Genomic DNA, 15,681 nt, shown 5'->3' on the forward strand with positions numbered 1-15,681 from the left:
TACAATTCGACGCCTTCCTCGACTCCAGCTTTTTTTTAAGTCGTAATTTAAGAGAACAAAATCCTGACCAATCAGAGGGGCGTTACCAAATATAATTGGCAAATCACAAAGCTAATATTTTTTAAAACCCTCGTTTTTAAGCGCATCAATCCCAGAGCAAAGAGTTGTGTCAACGAGGTTTTGTTGGTGCGATCATTATTTAAAAATCTCTACAATCCTCTTGAAATAATGGGTCCTCGAACGAAACCTAAGAAGCTTCAAGCCAGAGTAAGTTATTTATTTACAGTATCAACAATAATGCGAATGCTATCTTTTCCAATATACTGAATTCCGTTCGATGGCCGAGGTTCAATTAAAAATTCTGCTAACTTTTGTATATTTTATAAAATTCCCGAAGATTTCTTATGTAATTTCATAAAAAAATGGCATCACTTTTTCAGTATTTAAGTATTATTGCCAATTAATGTAATTAGTATCATTTATTGTGTGATTCTTTTACTTAAGTACCGAATTTTGATTCAGGAGAACTTTGGATGACATCTTCGAGACAGATTTATTGTTTGCTAAAGAGAGGTAAAAGACATGTCTTCTTAGGAGAAGGAAGCATGAAATTTCAGAAATCTAATTGATATGATGACAAAATTAATATGATAGTTAAATGAAAACATATTTAAAATTAAGGAATTACAGTGATATTATTTAAATGTTATTTAAACCAATATAAATAAAATTCAAAAAATGCGATATATGTGTATTCACTCATGCTAAATTTATTTTTAGCGAATGAGTAAATGCAATACTATGTTTAGATAATTTTGATTTGTTAGCTTAGCATTTTGCATTTTATCGAAGATCAAGCCGCTTTTCGAGTAGTTGAGTATCGTGTGGCTATATATATATATATATATATATATACACCGAAGAGCCATTACATTATGACCATTCTCCATCTATAACAATGGGCTAGCCCAGGTTTTCATGGTTTTTCGCCCAGGAGCAATGTTTTCATGGGGCACATTAGGACCCATAATCCTCATAGAACAATCCCTGACGTCTGTAAGCTACTTGAACATACTTGCAGACCAGGTTCACCTATTCATGGTAACAGTTTTTCCTGCGGGGGATGCTGTTTACCAACAGGATAATGCACCATATCATAAGGGTCGAATCGTCGAGGAACACTCCAGTGACTTTCAAGTCATGTCTTGGCCCCCAAATTCACCTGACCTTAATCCAATAGAGCATTTGTGGTCCTACTTGGAAAACCAAATTCGTGCTGCCACGCTACCCCCTCGCAATGTGAGGGAATTGCAAGAACAGTTGGTGAGCGCTTGATACCAGATACCTCAGACTACCTATCAGCACCTTGTGGAATCAATGCCACGGCTGGCGCTAGCAGTTTTGAGGGCTAAAGGTGGTCATAATGTAATGGCTCTTCGCTTCGGTGTATATATATGAAAAGAGAAGAAAATTTTATTAAAATGGAATATTTTTTTAAATATATAAAAAAAAATTTGAAAAAAATAAATAGCTGGAAAACAAAATTATGAAAAGATATAATCTTTTCATTATCTCGCGCTTTCTAATGTTGTATCAATATAGTCAAAGTAAAATATATCAATAGATATGAGTATGTGCTGTTGCTCATTTATATGACAGTATGCGGCACCATAGCACCATTTATATTCAAAATTTCTACAACAAATTTAGAAATGATCAAAAATTAATGTAAATAATTACTTCGTAACTTAAGATTTCATCGCAATAAAAATACGAAATTATTGTATATAAATACTTCTAACTTATATACATATACAGGGGTCTGTCCAGTCCAAATTTACTACCGTTTAGCGGTACCTTCACAAATTCAATTTAAGGTAAAATGGTAATTTCACAAATTCAACTTCAGGAAATTTCACAAAATACTTTTTCTTAAAATTTTATTTTTGTATCCCTTAAGAAACGGTAAGTCTATATTTTTACCATGTTTTTGTGTTGGATTTTTTAATATAATTTTTAATGTTTCCCAAATTATGCCTAAATTTTCACAAAATAAGTACCTTTTAGAAAATCCTTGACAGACCCCAGATATACTACATTTTTAAAAAAATAAGTACTTACAGCCCAATCTGGTAACACTGCTTAGTAAGTTTGATAAAATGATAATTAATTAAAATCCAATTTTTCTTTATGGTTGAAAAAATTGACGTCGATTATTATTCGTTTCGAAGCTGTTTTGATAAATAAGCGATAAGTCTGTATTTTTACCATGTTTTTGTGTTGATTTTTTAATATAATTTTTAATTTTTCACAAATTATGCCTAAATTTTCACAAAATAGGTACCTTTCAGAAAAACCAGGACAGATCCAGGAAATTTTTAAAAAAATAAATACTTGTAACCCTATCTGGTAACACTGCTTAGTAAGTTTGATAAAATGATAATTAATTAAAATCCAATTTTTCTTTATGGTTGAAAAAATTGACGTCGATTATTATTCGTTTCGGAGCTGTTTTGATAAATAATCGATAAGTCTGTATTTTTACCATGTTTTTGTGTTGATTTTTTAATATAATTTTTAATTTTTCACAAATTATGCCTAAATTTTCACAAAATAGGTACCTTTCAGAAAAATCAGGACAGACCCAGGAAATTTTTTAAAAAATAAGTACTTGCAACCCTATCTGGTAACACTGCTTAGTAAGTTGGATAAAATGGTAATTAATTAGAATCCAATTTTTCTTTATGGTTGAAAAATTTAACTTCGATTACTATTCGTTTTGGAGCTGTTTTGATAAATAAACGATAAGTCTGTATTTTTACCATGTTTTTGTGTTTGATTTTTCAATATAATTTTTAATTTTTCACCAATTATGCCTAAATTTTCACAAAATCGGTACCTTTCAGAACAGACGCCAGAAATTTTTAAAAAAAACAAGTACTTTCAGCCCAATCCGGTAATACTGCTTAGTAAGTTTGATAAAATGATAATTAATTAAAATCCAATTTTTCTTCATGGTTGGAAAAATTGACGTCGATTATTTTTCGGTTCGGAACCATATTGATAATTTTTTGCCTAATTTTGTTTAGCACTTTTTGCAATATATTGGAAGATGAAATTTTTAAAATTCTATTATTATTTGTTTCGGAGTTGTTTTGAAGCATTCTTTGCTTTATATGAAGGAACCCTTCTAACTATGTAAAAATTAAAATAATTCTAAATAGCTGCTTTTTCTCGATGCGCGTGTTTATCACTTTTTCAGTTGTTTTCCTTCCACCTTCCTCGCTAGTGATTTGATAAATTTCGATATAGTTTTCTTTTCATCCACATTTTTTAAATAAAAAGTTAATAGTGTTTTATTCACTAATTCTTGCCTTTTATTAGGAAAATTTCCCTCAACAATGTAATTTTGCTTCTTATTTATTTTATACAGGAATGTCGATTGTTACAAGATTTCATCATCCCTTCTCTAAAAGATCGAAGATTCGGATCAAGATTAGAGTGGGATCATGAGGTTGCTAAGGTGTTTTGCATCCGATGGATTCATAAATCATCACGGAACTGGACGACTGAAGATTCTGACGTTTTTGTTGTAAGTGTTCCTTTAAAAATGGAAAAAAAATACTAATTATTTATTTTCTTCTCTTTAAAATAGTAAAAATTATTTTAATAATGTATGTTAAAATATGAGAGTTGGTCTTCAAGAAGAAGACCTTCCATAGGGGAGAGTGGAGTCAATTGTAATAGCAGGGTACGGTTGCAACAGAGCAAAAATTTCGACTTTCGGGTTCTAGATTTGGTTCCTAGGTGGCGCACAAGGTGTATTTAATAAATCTACATGTACATTCCTGCTGGCAACCATTTTTATGTACTTTTGAAAGAGTTACATCACAAAAGATATTTTCACGCTACGTAAGTACTTTTTTTGGTATTAGAATATTATATTGTAACAAAGTAATTTTGTTTAAACAATGAAAAATTATTAACCGAATATGTAAGTGTTCACGTTAATTAACATTTCAATAGAAAAAAAATTAGTTTTGTTAATTAACTAGCATTGTTTTCAACAAATGAAGCTGAAAAGGCGTCTTGAGGACGATTGTAACAGCTGAAAATAAATAATCTTATGTTTACAAACCATTACTTAACTCTTTAAGAACCACCAATAGTTTCCTATATCATTTATATTATGTTGCATGTATATTATTTTATTTGTCACCTTTAAGTGCATAAATTAAAATTTTTACCCCCTTAAAGTTAAACGTTTAAACCTTTAGGTCTCTGGTCATTATTGTTTTTACTGCCAAAATATCACTACTATTTTGATCAATAAAAAAATATATCACAACTATGATAATATTTATAATTAACTATGTTTTAGTTCAATTTATGAACTGTTACAATTGACCCCGTAAGTGGGGACAATTGCAACAAGTGCACGACTGTCAAAAATTGTTAATAATTAATATAATAACATGTAAAATAAGTTATTTATTTTTTTTTCTAGTAGAGGATAGTCTACTTTACTCGTCTGTCAATTAATACTAATAATATATTGGATTTTTTGTTAGTTGAAAATAGTTAAGTAAAAAATGTTGCAATTGACTCCACTCTCCCCTACCCACACATGTTACCTATGGCGTCGGAGCCAGGTAATTTTTATCAGCAAAATGGTGCATTAAAGTTGAACTAAATTTCTCTACATATGTTAGAATGCAAATTAAGGATAATTAAACAAAGAGCCATATCGTTCATCGAATTAGTTGAAATATAATTCTTTCTCGGCTACTTCTCTTACTTAACTTAGAATTATTATTTGTTTATGTATTTTATTCTAATCGTGATATATTCTTGTTTTGTGTGCCTCACAAATCCGATGCATAATTGGTTTGTTTATGTTCCAAGTGACTTCGTGCCTCTCTTTGCGTTAAGTATCTGTGTTAATATATAGTGAAAGAATTATAATCTTGGAGAGAGAATCTTCGTGAAAGAATTAAGAATGCATCACTTTAGAGAATTGATATTTGACGGGCTTAACTTACTCGAAATAGAGCGGAAAAAACAGTCGATAACGTGAAGAAATACCACGTTAAATTAACCAATCCCGGGTAGAGACACCCGCACTTTGTCACAGGTATTCCATTGCTTCTAAAATTTACACAAATCTTTCCATCCGTTTTGTGAAAGATTCTATACATTACCCTGCAGCAGGGATATTTTGGGCACTCCACCGATCACAATTGTTGCTACACTATGAATTGTTATTACACAAATGTTATTACGCTATGAAGCATATGCAACAATTAAATTAAAATTCACAAAAAACAAACAAAATAATAAACAATTATTAATAAAAAAATTAAAAATTAATACTAAAAAAAACAATTTGTAACCGTAAAAAACAAGCTAACAATAAATAACTAGCAAAAAAATCAACAATCCTGCTTAAACTAACATCTTACAACCTAATATAAGTCAGAGTTGGCAAGATTTTGCCGCAGGTGGAAAAAACCATGGTAAATACCGGTAAAAACCGTCCTGGCAAAAACAGGTTTTTGCCAAGCAAAGTGGCAAAAACCTATATTTTCCAAGATGAGAGGACAAAAACACACTTTTGATACAAAATTATTCCTAAAATTGAAATATATACTATGAATATAAATAATTACAAAAAAATTAACAAAACTATTATTCCATAATTATGTGATAATGTATCATTTTAGTAGTTTAAAACATTATTGATTGGAAAATTTGTGATTATTCTCTTTTTTCCAGTGAAATGAACTTATTTTTAAATTAATACAAATATAATTTAAAGCATAAAATATCTATCAACATGTGTAGTTAATTATTGTACAAATAATAATTTTTTATAATAAATAATAGTATTATACAAATAATAATATTTATTTGTAAAAAAACATTTATTTTAGGATTCTAAAATGAAAAGAGATCAAAAACTTTCAATCTTTTAAAAATTATTACCCTTAGGTATATTAATTATTAATATGTTAAAAATAATTTTTTCATGTAATGTATCAAAATTATTATTCCTTATGACTGATTTAAATTTGTTTCAAGTATTTTGTAATAATATTTAATCAGCAATTTAGATAATTTGGTTTTTGCCGGTTTTTACCAGTTTTTGCCGGTTTTTACCAGGTTTTTGCCACTGTCCTGGCAAAAACCCCTTTTTACCGGCAAAAACTCCAACCCTGATATAAGTTATTGGTCATCTAATCTGCAACAACAGAAGTCACACTGATGTTACTTTAAGTTGAATTACGCGTATAACTGAGACATTGCAAAATGTTTTTTTTTTCAATGTAAATAAAGAGTTTTGAGTTGAGAGTATTTAGTATTATTATTTTCCCAATAATCACGAAGTCAAAATTATTTGACGGCACGTCTATGACCTCACTAAGCAACTTTTTAGATAAATGCAGTTTTTCATACTTAGCAATAAAATTTTACTTAACAATTTAAAAGGTTTGAGGAACCTACAATAAATCACGAAAAAAAAACAACTATTTTTGAACATCCTACGCCGGAAAATCAAACAATAAACGTGTTATTTGTATCGATTACTTTGTTTACTTGCAATGACTGGATGTAACTTAACTTAAATATTAATGGTGGTATGGACATTTTTTAAAAATTTAACTATTTTGGTCTTACGTTTTTTTTTCGTTATGATTTGTAAAAATATTCTATAAAATAAAATTTCTTGAAACAATTAAAAACATAGTTTGTACAAATTACAAAATTATTATTTCTAAATTTAAAAAAAAAAAGAAAAAAAGTCTGAAAACGAAAAAGTGAAAAGTCTAAACTGCGCGAGATATTAATATTTAACGTAGTATGCTGTATATGCGAAGAAAAAGTTAAAAAAAAAATTTCATAATTATCTAGTGATTCGTTTTTAGTGACTAATAAAAAAAATCTAAATTGAATGTCCTAAAAATTTAAAAAAATTTCAATCATTTATTTCGTGTAGTTTTTGCATATTTTTTTTATAAAGAAAGCTGAAAATGATCAGGGATTTTTACAAATTTCATTTTGTAGTGATGCAAATTACTGTACTCTATAATAGCCTTATAATGAGATTTGTAGAAAACCCTGCATCGTTATGTGTTTTCACGACTATAAAATCTTAATTTAGCTGGAGGTAATAAAGTCAGTGTCATAGTCAAAAAAGCTGCCATACTTCTTAGTTCAATTAGTTATAAATGGTAGGTCTGTAGACGGAAAGGTTAGTTTTGTCAAATATTTATAATTTCTTACAAAAATATTACTCAAATAAATTTTATGACAAGTACGTCAATTATAACTTAATATGACATTTATTTATCACATTAAATTCTCTTAGTCCATATTTGATTGAATTATAGATTTAATTGAATTATTATATGAATAAAAAATTAGCAATAAGTTATCTTTCAATTCATTAATTCCGAAAGTAAATTAGTTTAGCCAAAATGAAAAGTTAATTTTAAAAAATGAGCAAGTGATGTTATGTTATGTATCAATTTTAATACTTTCTAAGTTCGTGGAAATTCAGAAAATAATCTTCCTGCACTAAGATGTTTATACAGTATGAATGAGTGTGTGAAATAATGATTACAAGCTTTTTTCGAAAAATGTTTTGCTTAATTTTAATATTTAAATATGTATATATTTTTTTTAACTTATATCTTCAATTGTCGTGTTATAAAATATAATCTATCTATCTATCTATGCAGGTAATAAAATAAGGAATTTGTGTGCGTCTGTGTATAGGACATTTTAAAAATGGCATTTTTAAATTTTTTAATAGGAAGCCAATTTTTAAAGTAAACTACTATATAAACAATTTAGTTTTTGTCAAATATTTTAACGATAACATAACTGACGATCAATCAATTTGACTGATTCATCCATGGGTTTGAAAAGATGTTTGAAAAGTCCGATATTTTTGTCAAATATATTTTTCCATTTTTATGTTAAAATAAAAGCTTTACATTCATTAAATTTTAAACATATGTTCTTAAAGTTAAAAGAAATTGTGATTTTTAGCATAATAGACCCCCAAATTTCGCTCTAATGACGTCAAGTAGACTTATTGTAAAATTGACGCGTATCATATATTTCGTCCATCACAATCACAAATCAATTAAAAAGAAGAAAAAAACAATGTCATCGAATGTTTCAGAGTTTACTAAACATCAAAAATATATATCTATACAGGGTTATTCATAATTCCCTCTGTTTACTACAACCTTATGTTTACTACAATTAGCTTCAGTGGTACATGTTTCTGCCATCTAACGGTAACTGCTTAAAATAAAACTTGAATACTTTCGGAACAATTTCATGTTCTTTTTTGCCATATTCGTCTTCGTTTTTTCACTAAAACGCTTCGAAATCCCGGAGGGAATTATGAATAACCATGTATATGTAGAAAATTTACCCAAGGCCACTTTTTTTTTACTTCCGATAGTTAGCTATTTTAAAGAAAATGTGGTCTCGTTGCTCTAGCATCTATCTGCACTGCCAAGCTTGGCGTTTTCACACACATTTCGCTGTCACAAGTGAAAGTCGCATCTTATTGGATTCTGACTCGTGACCTTTGTTTATGTCAAGATTCAGAAGCCAATCAGGTTCGACACCCACTCGCGATGCTGGCTGATATCCAATTAAATGCAATCGGAAAAATTGATTAAGCTTCATAATAAACCAATTCTAAAATCTACAATGTTAAGACGCCATCTTGCTTCCTCATAACCAGCAACCATTTTCTCGAGTTGCATGCAACCAATTGATTTTCAAACTTCAGGCAAATTCTTCATTTAAATCTTATAAATTCATTAATAATTAATAATAAAGTTCTTTTATTATTAAATTACTTTATTGTGTGATGAAATTTAATTTTTTAATTATATAGACGTGGAAATAAAATATATAACTCTGTTAAAGTGAAGAAGAAAAATTACTACAAAAAAGTATTTTTAAAAATATTTAAAAATTAAAAATAAATAAATTAATTAAATTGCTGCGAAACAAAATAAGGAAAAGACAGTCTCGTCATCAGCCCACACGATTATATCCGCAAAGAAGAGTACTTTGTATTTTTGAAATAATATAGTCAAAGCAAAATATGTCATTACAATAGTATTCTCCATTTTTTTGTTTATATATATATATATATATATATATATAAATAAATACAACAAAACACTAAGAAAGTTAAGAAAAACAATAAGTATCATTTATTGCGCTTAAGCTGCAAGTAAACAGCACTCATTAGAAAAGTTCAAAATGAAGAATAAAACAAAGAAAAATAATAGATATATGAAAAAAGGGGGTGGGAAATAATAAGTAAAAAAATAACAAACAACATTTTATTTAAATATATATTACATTTTATTATATATATATATATATATATATATAATTGTATCAGGCATGGGACAAAATGAAAGGTCGGCAAGCCCCGTTGTCACACCAAGATCACGTGAACTCCAAACAAAGATTGAGAGCAGCACTGAGAAACATAAAGAATGTAAAAGAAGTCTCTTGTCGTGATGGATACAGAAAATATTCATTTGCTGGTAAGTAATTAACTCAATTATCCATTAAGAAAACAAATTCATTACGTAAAAAAGCTTTTAATTTCACTAAATGAGTTTCATGAGTTGTGCTATTGATTTCAAGAAGGAAAAAATTTACAAATGAAGGGAATTTTCTTTAATGTCACTAGTTTTAAACTCTAAATAATATTTATTCATCTTAAACTTAATCTGAATCTATCAAAACGTCTGATTCCATATAAATTTGATACTATCCCAGATGATGGCTTGAAACCCAAATAACAGTAGAATAACACCGAAAGAAACACGGATATAAAAAATCGGATATAAAAACTTTGGAAAAAAAGCACCCCAATAACAATAATAGTTATCTTCATTAAATGCGAATTTAATGCAATTAAATAATTATTCAAGCGTAATTAAATATTTTTTTGAAGAAAAAATTAATTTAGATACGAAGTTTAAGTTATATTTCATATTTTTTGAACCTTTGGCCTTTGAGTGGTTAGGGCACTGAACTATCATTTTAAAGGCTCGATCTTCAGTGGTGGAATGAGGCCCCACCCCATTTTCAAATCAATGGGTAGACGCTTGTTGCGAAAGTAAAGGGGGGCTGTGCCATAACCAAATTTGCCACAATAATGGCGATGGTCACAAAATTGTGGAATCTTTACCTCCTAGCCCACAGCTGACTGTTGCAATAATGCTTTACTTTAATATATATTTTTAATTGTAAAAACAATTAAATAAAGTTTATATTAGTGCTATATATAATGTATCTAATAACGCATGCATATTAAGGTATCAAATAACAGCAGTCTCTCAGAAAGTTTTATCTTTTTGAGTGATTTTAATCTTCACATAAATTAATTTTATCTTTACATTTATAAAATATTTCTGCTGCTTTTTTGTCGAACTTTTTATTTTTTTCGTTTACCTTGAAACTCCCACCCCCCCCATTCATGTTGGATACCAGTTTGTCTGGAAAATAAGGACGGTCGGTGCGCAACACTGACTAGATTGCTACCACCGTTGGTTTCAAAACTGTGACGTTTAAACTATTTTGTGGCTTAAAATTTTGTGACCCAATTTTTTGGAAGCTTAAACTTTTATGCACCTCTTTATTGACGCTCCGACCTGAAATATTTAACAGTATATAAATACAGGGTTCCCACGGTCCATAAAAACTGCTTAGTTTTTATTTTGAAAATTAAGGGCCCCTTAAAAGTACTTAATTTTGATTCACGGTCCTTAATAGCCCTTTATTTCTAGTATCACTAGTTGGTTGGAACATTTTTTTTATCTTTGGAAAATATCCACAGTTAAAAAGTACGTCTTTCTCCTAGAATGAGACCCTGCATCGAGGGTAGAACATTTTGAATGCGTGTGAGGGTAGGGGTTACAAGCAAGTGGGAGAAAACACGCCCTTTTTGTTTTTTCCCCCTTTTTGTTTTCCCCCTTTTATTATTAATTTTTTCATTAAAATATTCCTTCTGGATGACTCTGAAAGAAAATAATTTAGTGTAGGGAGAGGGGATCGTGATACTGCATGTGAGTGGAGGTCTTATTTTTATTCAGATAATTAGATAACCGGTAAAATAGAAAATTGATTTTCTACGTTGCAAGTTTTGTCTTAAGAATTTAGGAAAATGTTCTGATTCTCTTTAACTTTTTTGATTAATTGTGTTTTTTTAATTTATTTTGATAGCATATTTTGAAGAGCTTCTTTTTCGTCATTTTTTGATAAAAATCCGGCGTTTCGAAACACTTAAAGTGTAATTTTCAACGTTAAATTTTTCTTATAAAAGTTGAGAACGATTTTTTGTTTTTATTCCCATTTAAAAAAAAAAAAAAGCTCTTGTTTATGCTACGATGCTGCAATTTTAACGAGCACTACTCTTAGACATTTTTAAATCGATGTATCGCGAATTATCGACTTAATGCACATATCGGCTGGCCGATATTGAATAACGAAGAGCGAGGATTAGCGTTGAAATCATAGGTTGAAATATAGAACGCGTTGAGTTTTTTTATGCGCCATTTTTGACCTTTTTGATAAAAAGATTCTTTATTGATTTTTTTAAAAGTGATACAATTTAATATTTTATATATTTTGTATTTAAGTAATTTATATTTTGTCATGAAAGTTAATTTTTTTAAAAATTTATTTAATTTACGTTGCACCCCTGAGCCCAAGGTTAAAAAAACTGAGATGGGCACAGTAGGCCATGGCGTCGCGCCATTGAGTTTAGTTTTTTAAATATGATAATTTGATTAGTTTTTAAACCAATAAATCTTCAGTCGCTTTCAGTTTAAAAAAATTAAAACACAACCTACATTTAATTTGCTTTTATTTTTGAGAAAATTGAAACAGAGTTTGCGTTCTTTCTTTTTTTTTCTTTTTAATTTGGCTGTTAGTTAAAATGACAAAATTTTTTTGAAATTAAATAAAATGTTAAGCAATGTTTTAACGCTTTTCAATAATTTAACAATAGTGCTCTTAAATATGAAATTTTTTTTTTAAAATTCCTTCAATGCATGTTTGTTTAATAATTTCTCAGATAGTGAGTATTATTTTTAAACATTTAAATCTTTAATCTATTTCATTTACAAAAAGGAAAATAATAGTAAATAAATAAAAAAACTTACATTAAAACCATTTGACCATTATTCAATACAACTTTATTATTTTAAATAAGTAATTAACAAAAGCCTAACAATGTTGCAATAGCACTTTTTTTTTAATTTGTAATGTATGTAAAATATTTTGTTACAGTTTTATTATTATTCAAAAAAAATCTAAGTCATTTTTAATTTTAAAAAAAATTTAAATAAAGCTTGTGTTTGTTTTTACTTTAAGGCAAGTCAATCTTTAAGACAGTCTTAAGTCAAACCATCTTTATTTTAATTGAAAAAATTAAGCAATGCTATTGATGTTATAGAAGCAATTTTTTTTTTCAAAATTAACATTTCTGTTGTTATAGATTTATTTTTGATTCATTTAAAGATTTCTGATTGATAAATTTTAAACATGTTAAATTGCGATACATCGCGATGTCTGACTGATGATCTATCACGATATAAAATTTCTTACAATGCCCAGGCCTATTTTTACATAAACAATAATAATTCTTGAGGATTTTTTTTTTTTTAAATGTTGTTTGATCACTGGGTAGGCGGCCGTTTTTTGGCCAGATATTTGACTATTCGACCAAATCACTATTCATTATGCCCTATTTTATAATAATAGTAATATATATATATATATATATATAATTCATATTTATATCCAATTTTCATTAGCTTTGATTTATTTGACTAATTATTGTTTTATAATTTCAAACAATACTTTAATTATTACGAGCAAATTTTTTTATCGTCTATTATTTTAATTCCTTTAATATCTATACAAGATACAATACTTTTTTATTGAATAAATTCTAATTCCTCAGAGGTGCAGTATTGCTTATCAGTGTAAGCATACAATTTTTTATAACTAAAAGCAGACTNTATTACGAACAAATTTTTTTATCGTCTATTATTTTAATCCTTTAATATCTATACAAGATACAATACTTTTTTATTGAATAAATTCTAATTCCTCAGAGGTGCAGTATTGCTTATCAGTGTAAGCATACAATTTTTTATAACTAAAAGCAGACTATTTTATAAAGATTTTTTTATCTATTTTTATAAATGATGTTTCTAATTCCACTACGTTTTGTTGTTTTTTCCCCTTCATTTAGAATAAATTTTGTACATAATGAATTATTTCATTTCAATTTTTAGATATGGAATTTTTTCATTTTTATTTCACTTGATCATTGCATTCCTGCCTTGTCCTGTGTTTCAATATTTATGTTAGCACTTATTTTAACTATCATTTCTATTTCTCAGTTCTTAATTTTAATTAATAAGTTTTCCTTATAGTTTATTTATTTCTTTTTCCCTGATTGTTAGGTACTAAATATATTCCGAATTTAATCATTAAATTTTCTATATTAATTTTGTGATTTTAATAAATCTTTAGCTTATTATAATTAGGTTTTACTTAGTTTAAAATAATTGTCTTAACTTCAATAAGCTTAGATTTGTTAGTTTCTTTTTGTCTTGGTTTAGTATTAGAGCACTCAAAATGATATTTTTATTAATTTAATGAATTTACCATCTTAATTTATATATTTCTATCTGTTTACCCAGTTTTTTTTCTAATTGTGAAGTAGAAAATCTTAATGTTTAATCTGCATTCTGAGTTTTTCTTTTTTTCTTTATATTCTTAAAAGCTTACGTGAGGTGATTGAATGCAATTTAATTTTAATTAAATACAGATTATTTGTATTAAACATTTCTTTATGTAGTTTTTTTTTAAATTTTTTAAAGGATGACTGAGTTGAAGAAAAGCTATTCCATTTTTTTAATCTATTATTATTAATCTATGATGTTTTATTTGATGATAAATAATCATTATGCCACTTTTAAGGTCCTTAATTTCTAGAAAAAAAGTCCTTAATTTTTTTGATAAAAGGCCCTAAAAGTGCTTAATTTTTGCTTTGATAGAAGAGTGGGAACCCTGATATATATATATAAACAAATTTATTCTTGCATGAAATTGTCATTTGCTGTACGAATTATAAAATTATGTGCAAAAATATTTCAATTCACTTAAAATGTGATTGAGTCTGAGTAAATGTGATTGAGTAAGTGATTGAGTCTCAGTTAGTAAAAAATAACTATCATTAGATTAAAAGGTATTCAGAGTGTTCTCATTTTCTGTGCACTGTATGATTTATTAAAATATAAAATCCGAAAGGATTGAAAATGATCATTAAAGATGCTTGGTATTATTTCATGGATTCTTAAATGCTTTGCATTGAATAAAATGTTTTTAATTAGTAATAATCATCTTTTTAGAAATGGGGCATTTTTTTACAGGGGTCTGTTTAGAAGACGAAACCTTCACAAATTTGTTTATCTTCATTATTGCTTTGTTAATCGAATATACCCTATGCGGGGGGAAGACGGTTCGAAACGAACTAAGTTTTCCAAGTTTCCCTAAGTTTAAATTCCAAATGTAGTATTCTGAGAAAATATTTCTATATTTACAAATATCGTGTGCACATTCTTATAGATATTAAATGATTTTTTTCTTTTGTAAATAAATAATTTATCAATTTATATTTATTCATAAAATTAATTAATAGAATATTATGTGAATAAAAATAAACTGCCGGCAATTTTTTAAATAAAATATTATAAATTTAGAATGGTTTAAATTTATTTAACTAACTTATTTATGTATCAAAGTTATGTAATACATAACATGAATTTTATAACTTAGTTATGTAACACATGAAAAGTGATACATAACTAAGTTGTGTTATTTAAAATATGCCAATTGAAATTATTAAAAATGTGAGTGATTTTGTTTACATTATTCGTCCGAAATGAATATTTACTGTTGAGCAGTATAGGCTAAATACAAAATATTTGTATGTTGCATCTCTAATTTAGTAGCAGCAATTGTTGAGCGGAATCTTGTATCTATTTACAATTTAAAAACTTTGCGAAAAGGTTTTTAGCAATTTTTGTAATAACAGGACCCCAATTCCACAAATTCACAAAAGCATTATCTGGTTGAAAAAATATGACGCTTATTTTATATTCTCAAATTATGAGTAGTTTTTCACAATTTCACAGAAACAGGACCTTTCACAAGACCTTTTCCTTTGTCTGGACAGACCCCATATATATATATATATATATATATACATAAATAAAAATAAGAAAACACGAAGAAAGTTAAGAAAAACAATAAGTTACATGTAATATAGTTAATTCTTTAGTAATATAGTTAATAATCTTATTTAAGTAGTTAGAGAAAATGGTGCCAGGTTTAGTTAAATACGAGTATTAGACCCACATGTGATAGTTCTAAATTTTACTGGAATTTTATGAAATTTAGGACTGATAATTAAGTAAGGAAATTGTATATTGCTAATTTTAATTTTTAATCTCTTGTAAAAAGCTAAAATTTTTTTAATGGCAATATTATTATTGAAATTACTAAGTTCAAAATTTTTACTATTTTTTAATTCCGTATTTAAAAGTTCAG

At 27.5% G+C, this 15,681-nt stretch overlaps 1 protein-coding gene across 1 annotated transcript in view; it reads left to right on the top strand.

Annotated features, from left to right (window-relative positions):
- The first annotated feature begins 228 nt into the window (after positions 1 to 228).
- The window catches only part of LOC107443789 (putative autophagy-related protein 11), a 43,960-nt gene continuing 28,507 nt past the window's right edge, over positions 229 to 15,681 (top strand). Inside the window, exons 1-3 of the mRNA XM_016057780.3 lie at positions 229 to 267; positions 3,434 to 3,592; positions 9,443 to 9,590. Of these exons, the coding sequence (XP_015913266.1) occupies positions 229 to 267; positions 3,434 to 3,592; positions 9,443 to 9,590 (346 nt within the window). The remainder of the gene's footprint in view (positions 268 to 3,433; positions 3,593 to 9,442; positions 9,591 to 15,681) is intronic.

The sequence above is a fragment of the Parasteatoda tepidariorum genome, chromosome 10 (assembly GCF_043381705.1).
Source record: "Parasteatoda tepidariorum isolate YZ-2023 chromosome 10, CAS_Ptep_4.0, whole genome shotgun sequence".
Classification (NCBI taxonomy): domain Eukaryota; kingdom Metazoa; phylum Arthropoda; class Arachnida; order Araneae; family Theridiidae; genus Parasteatoda; species Parasteatoda tepidariorum.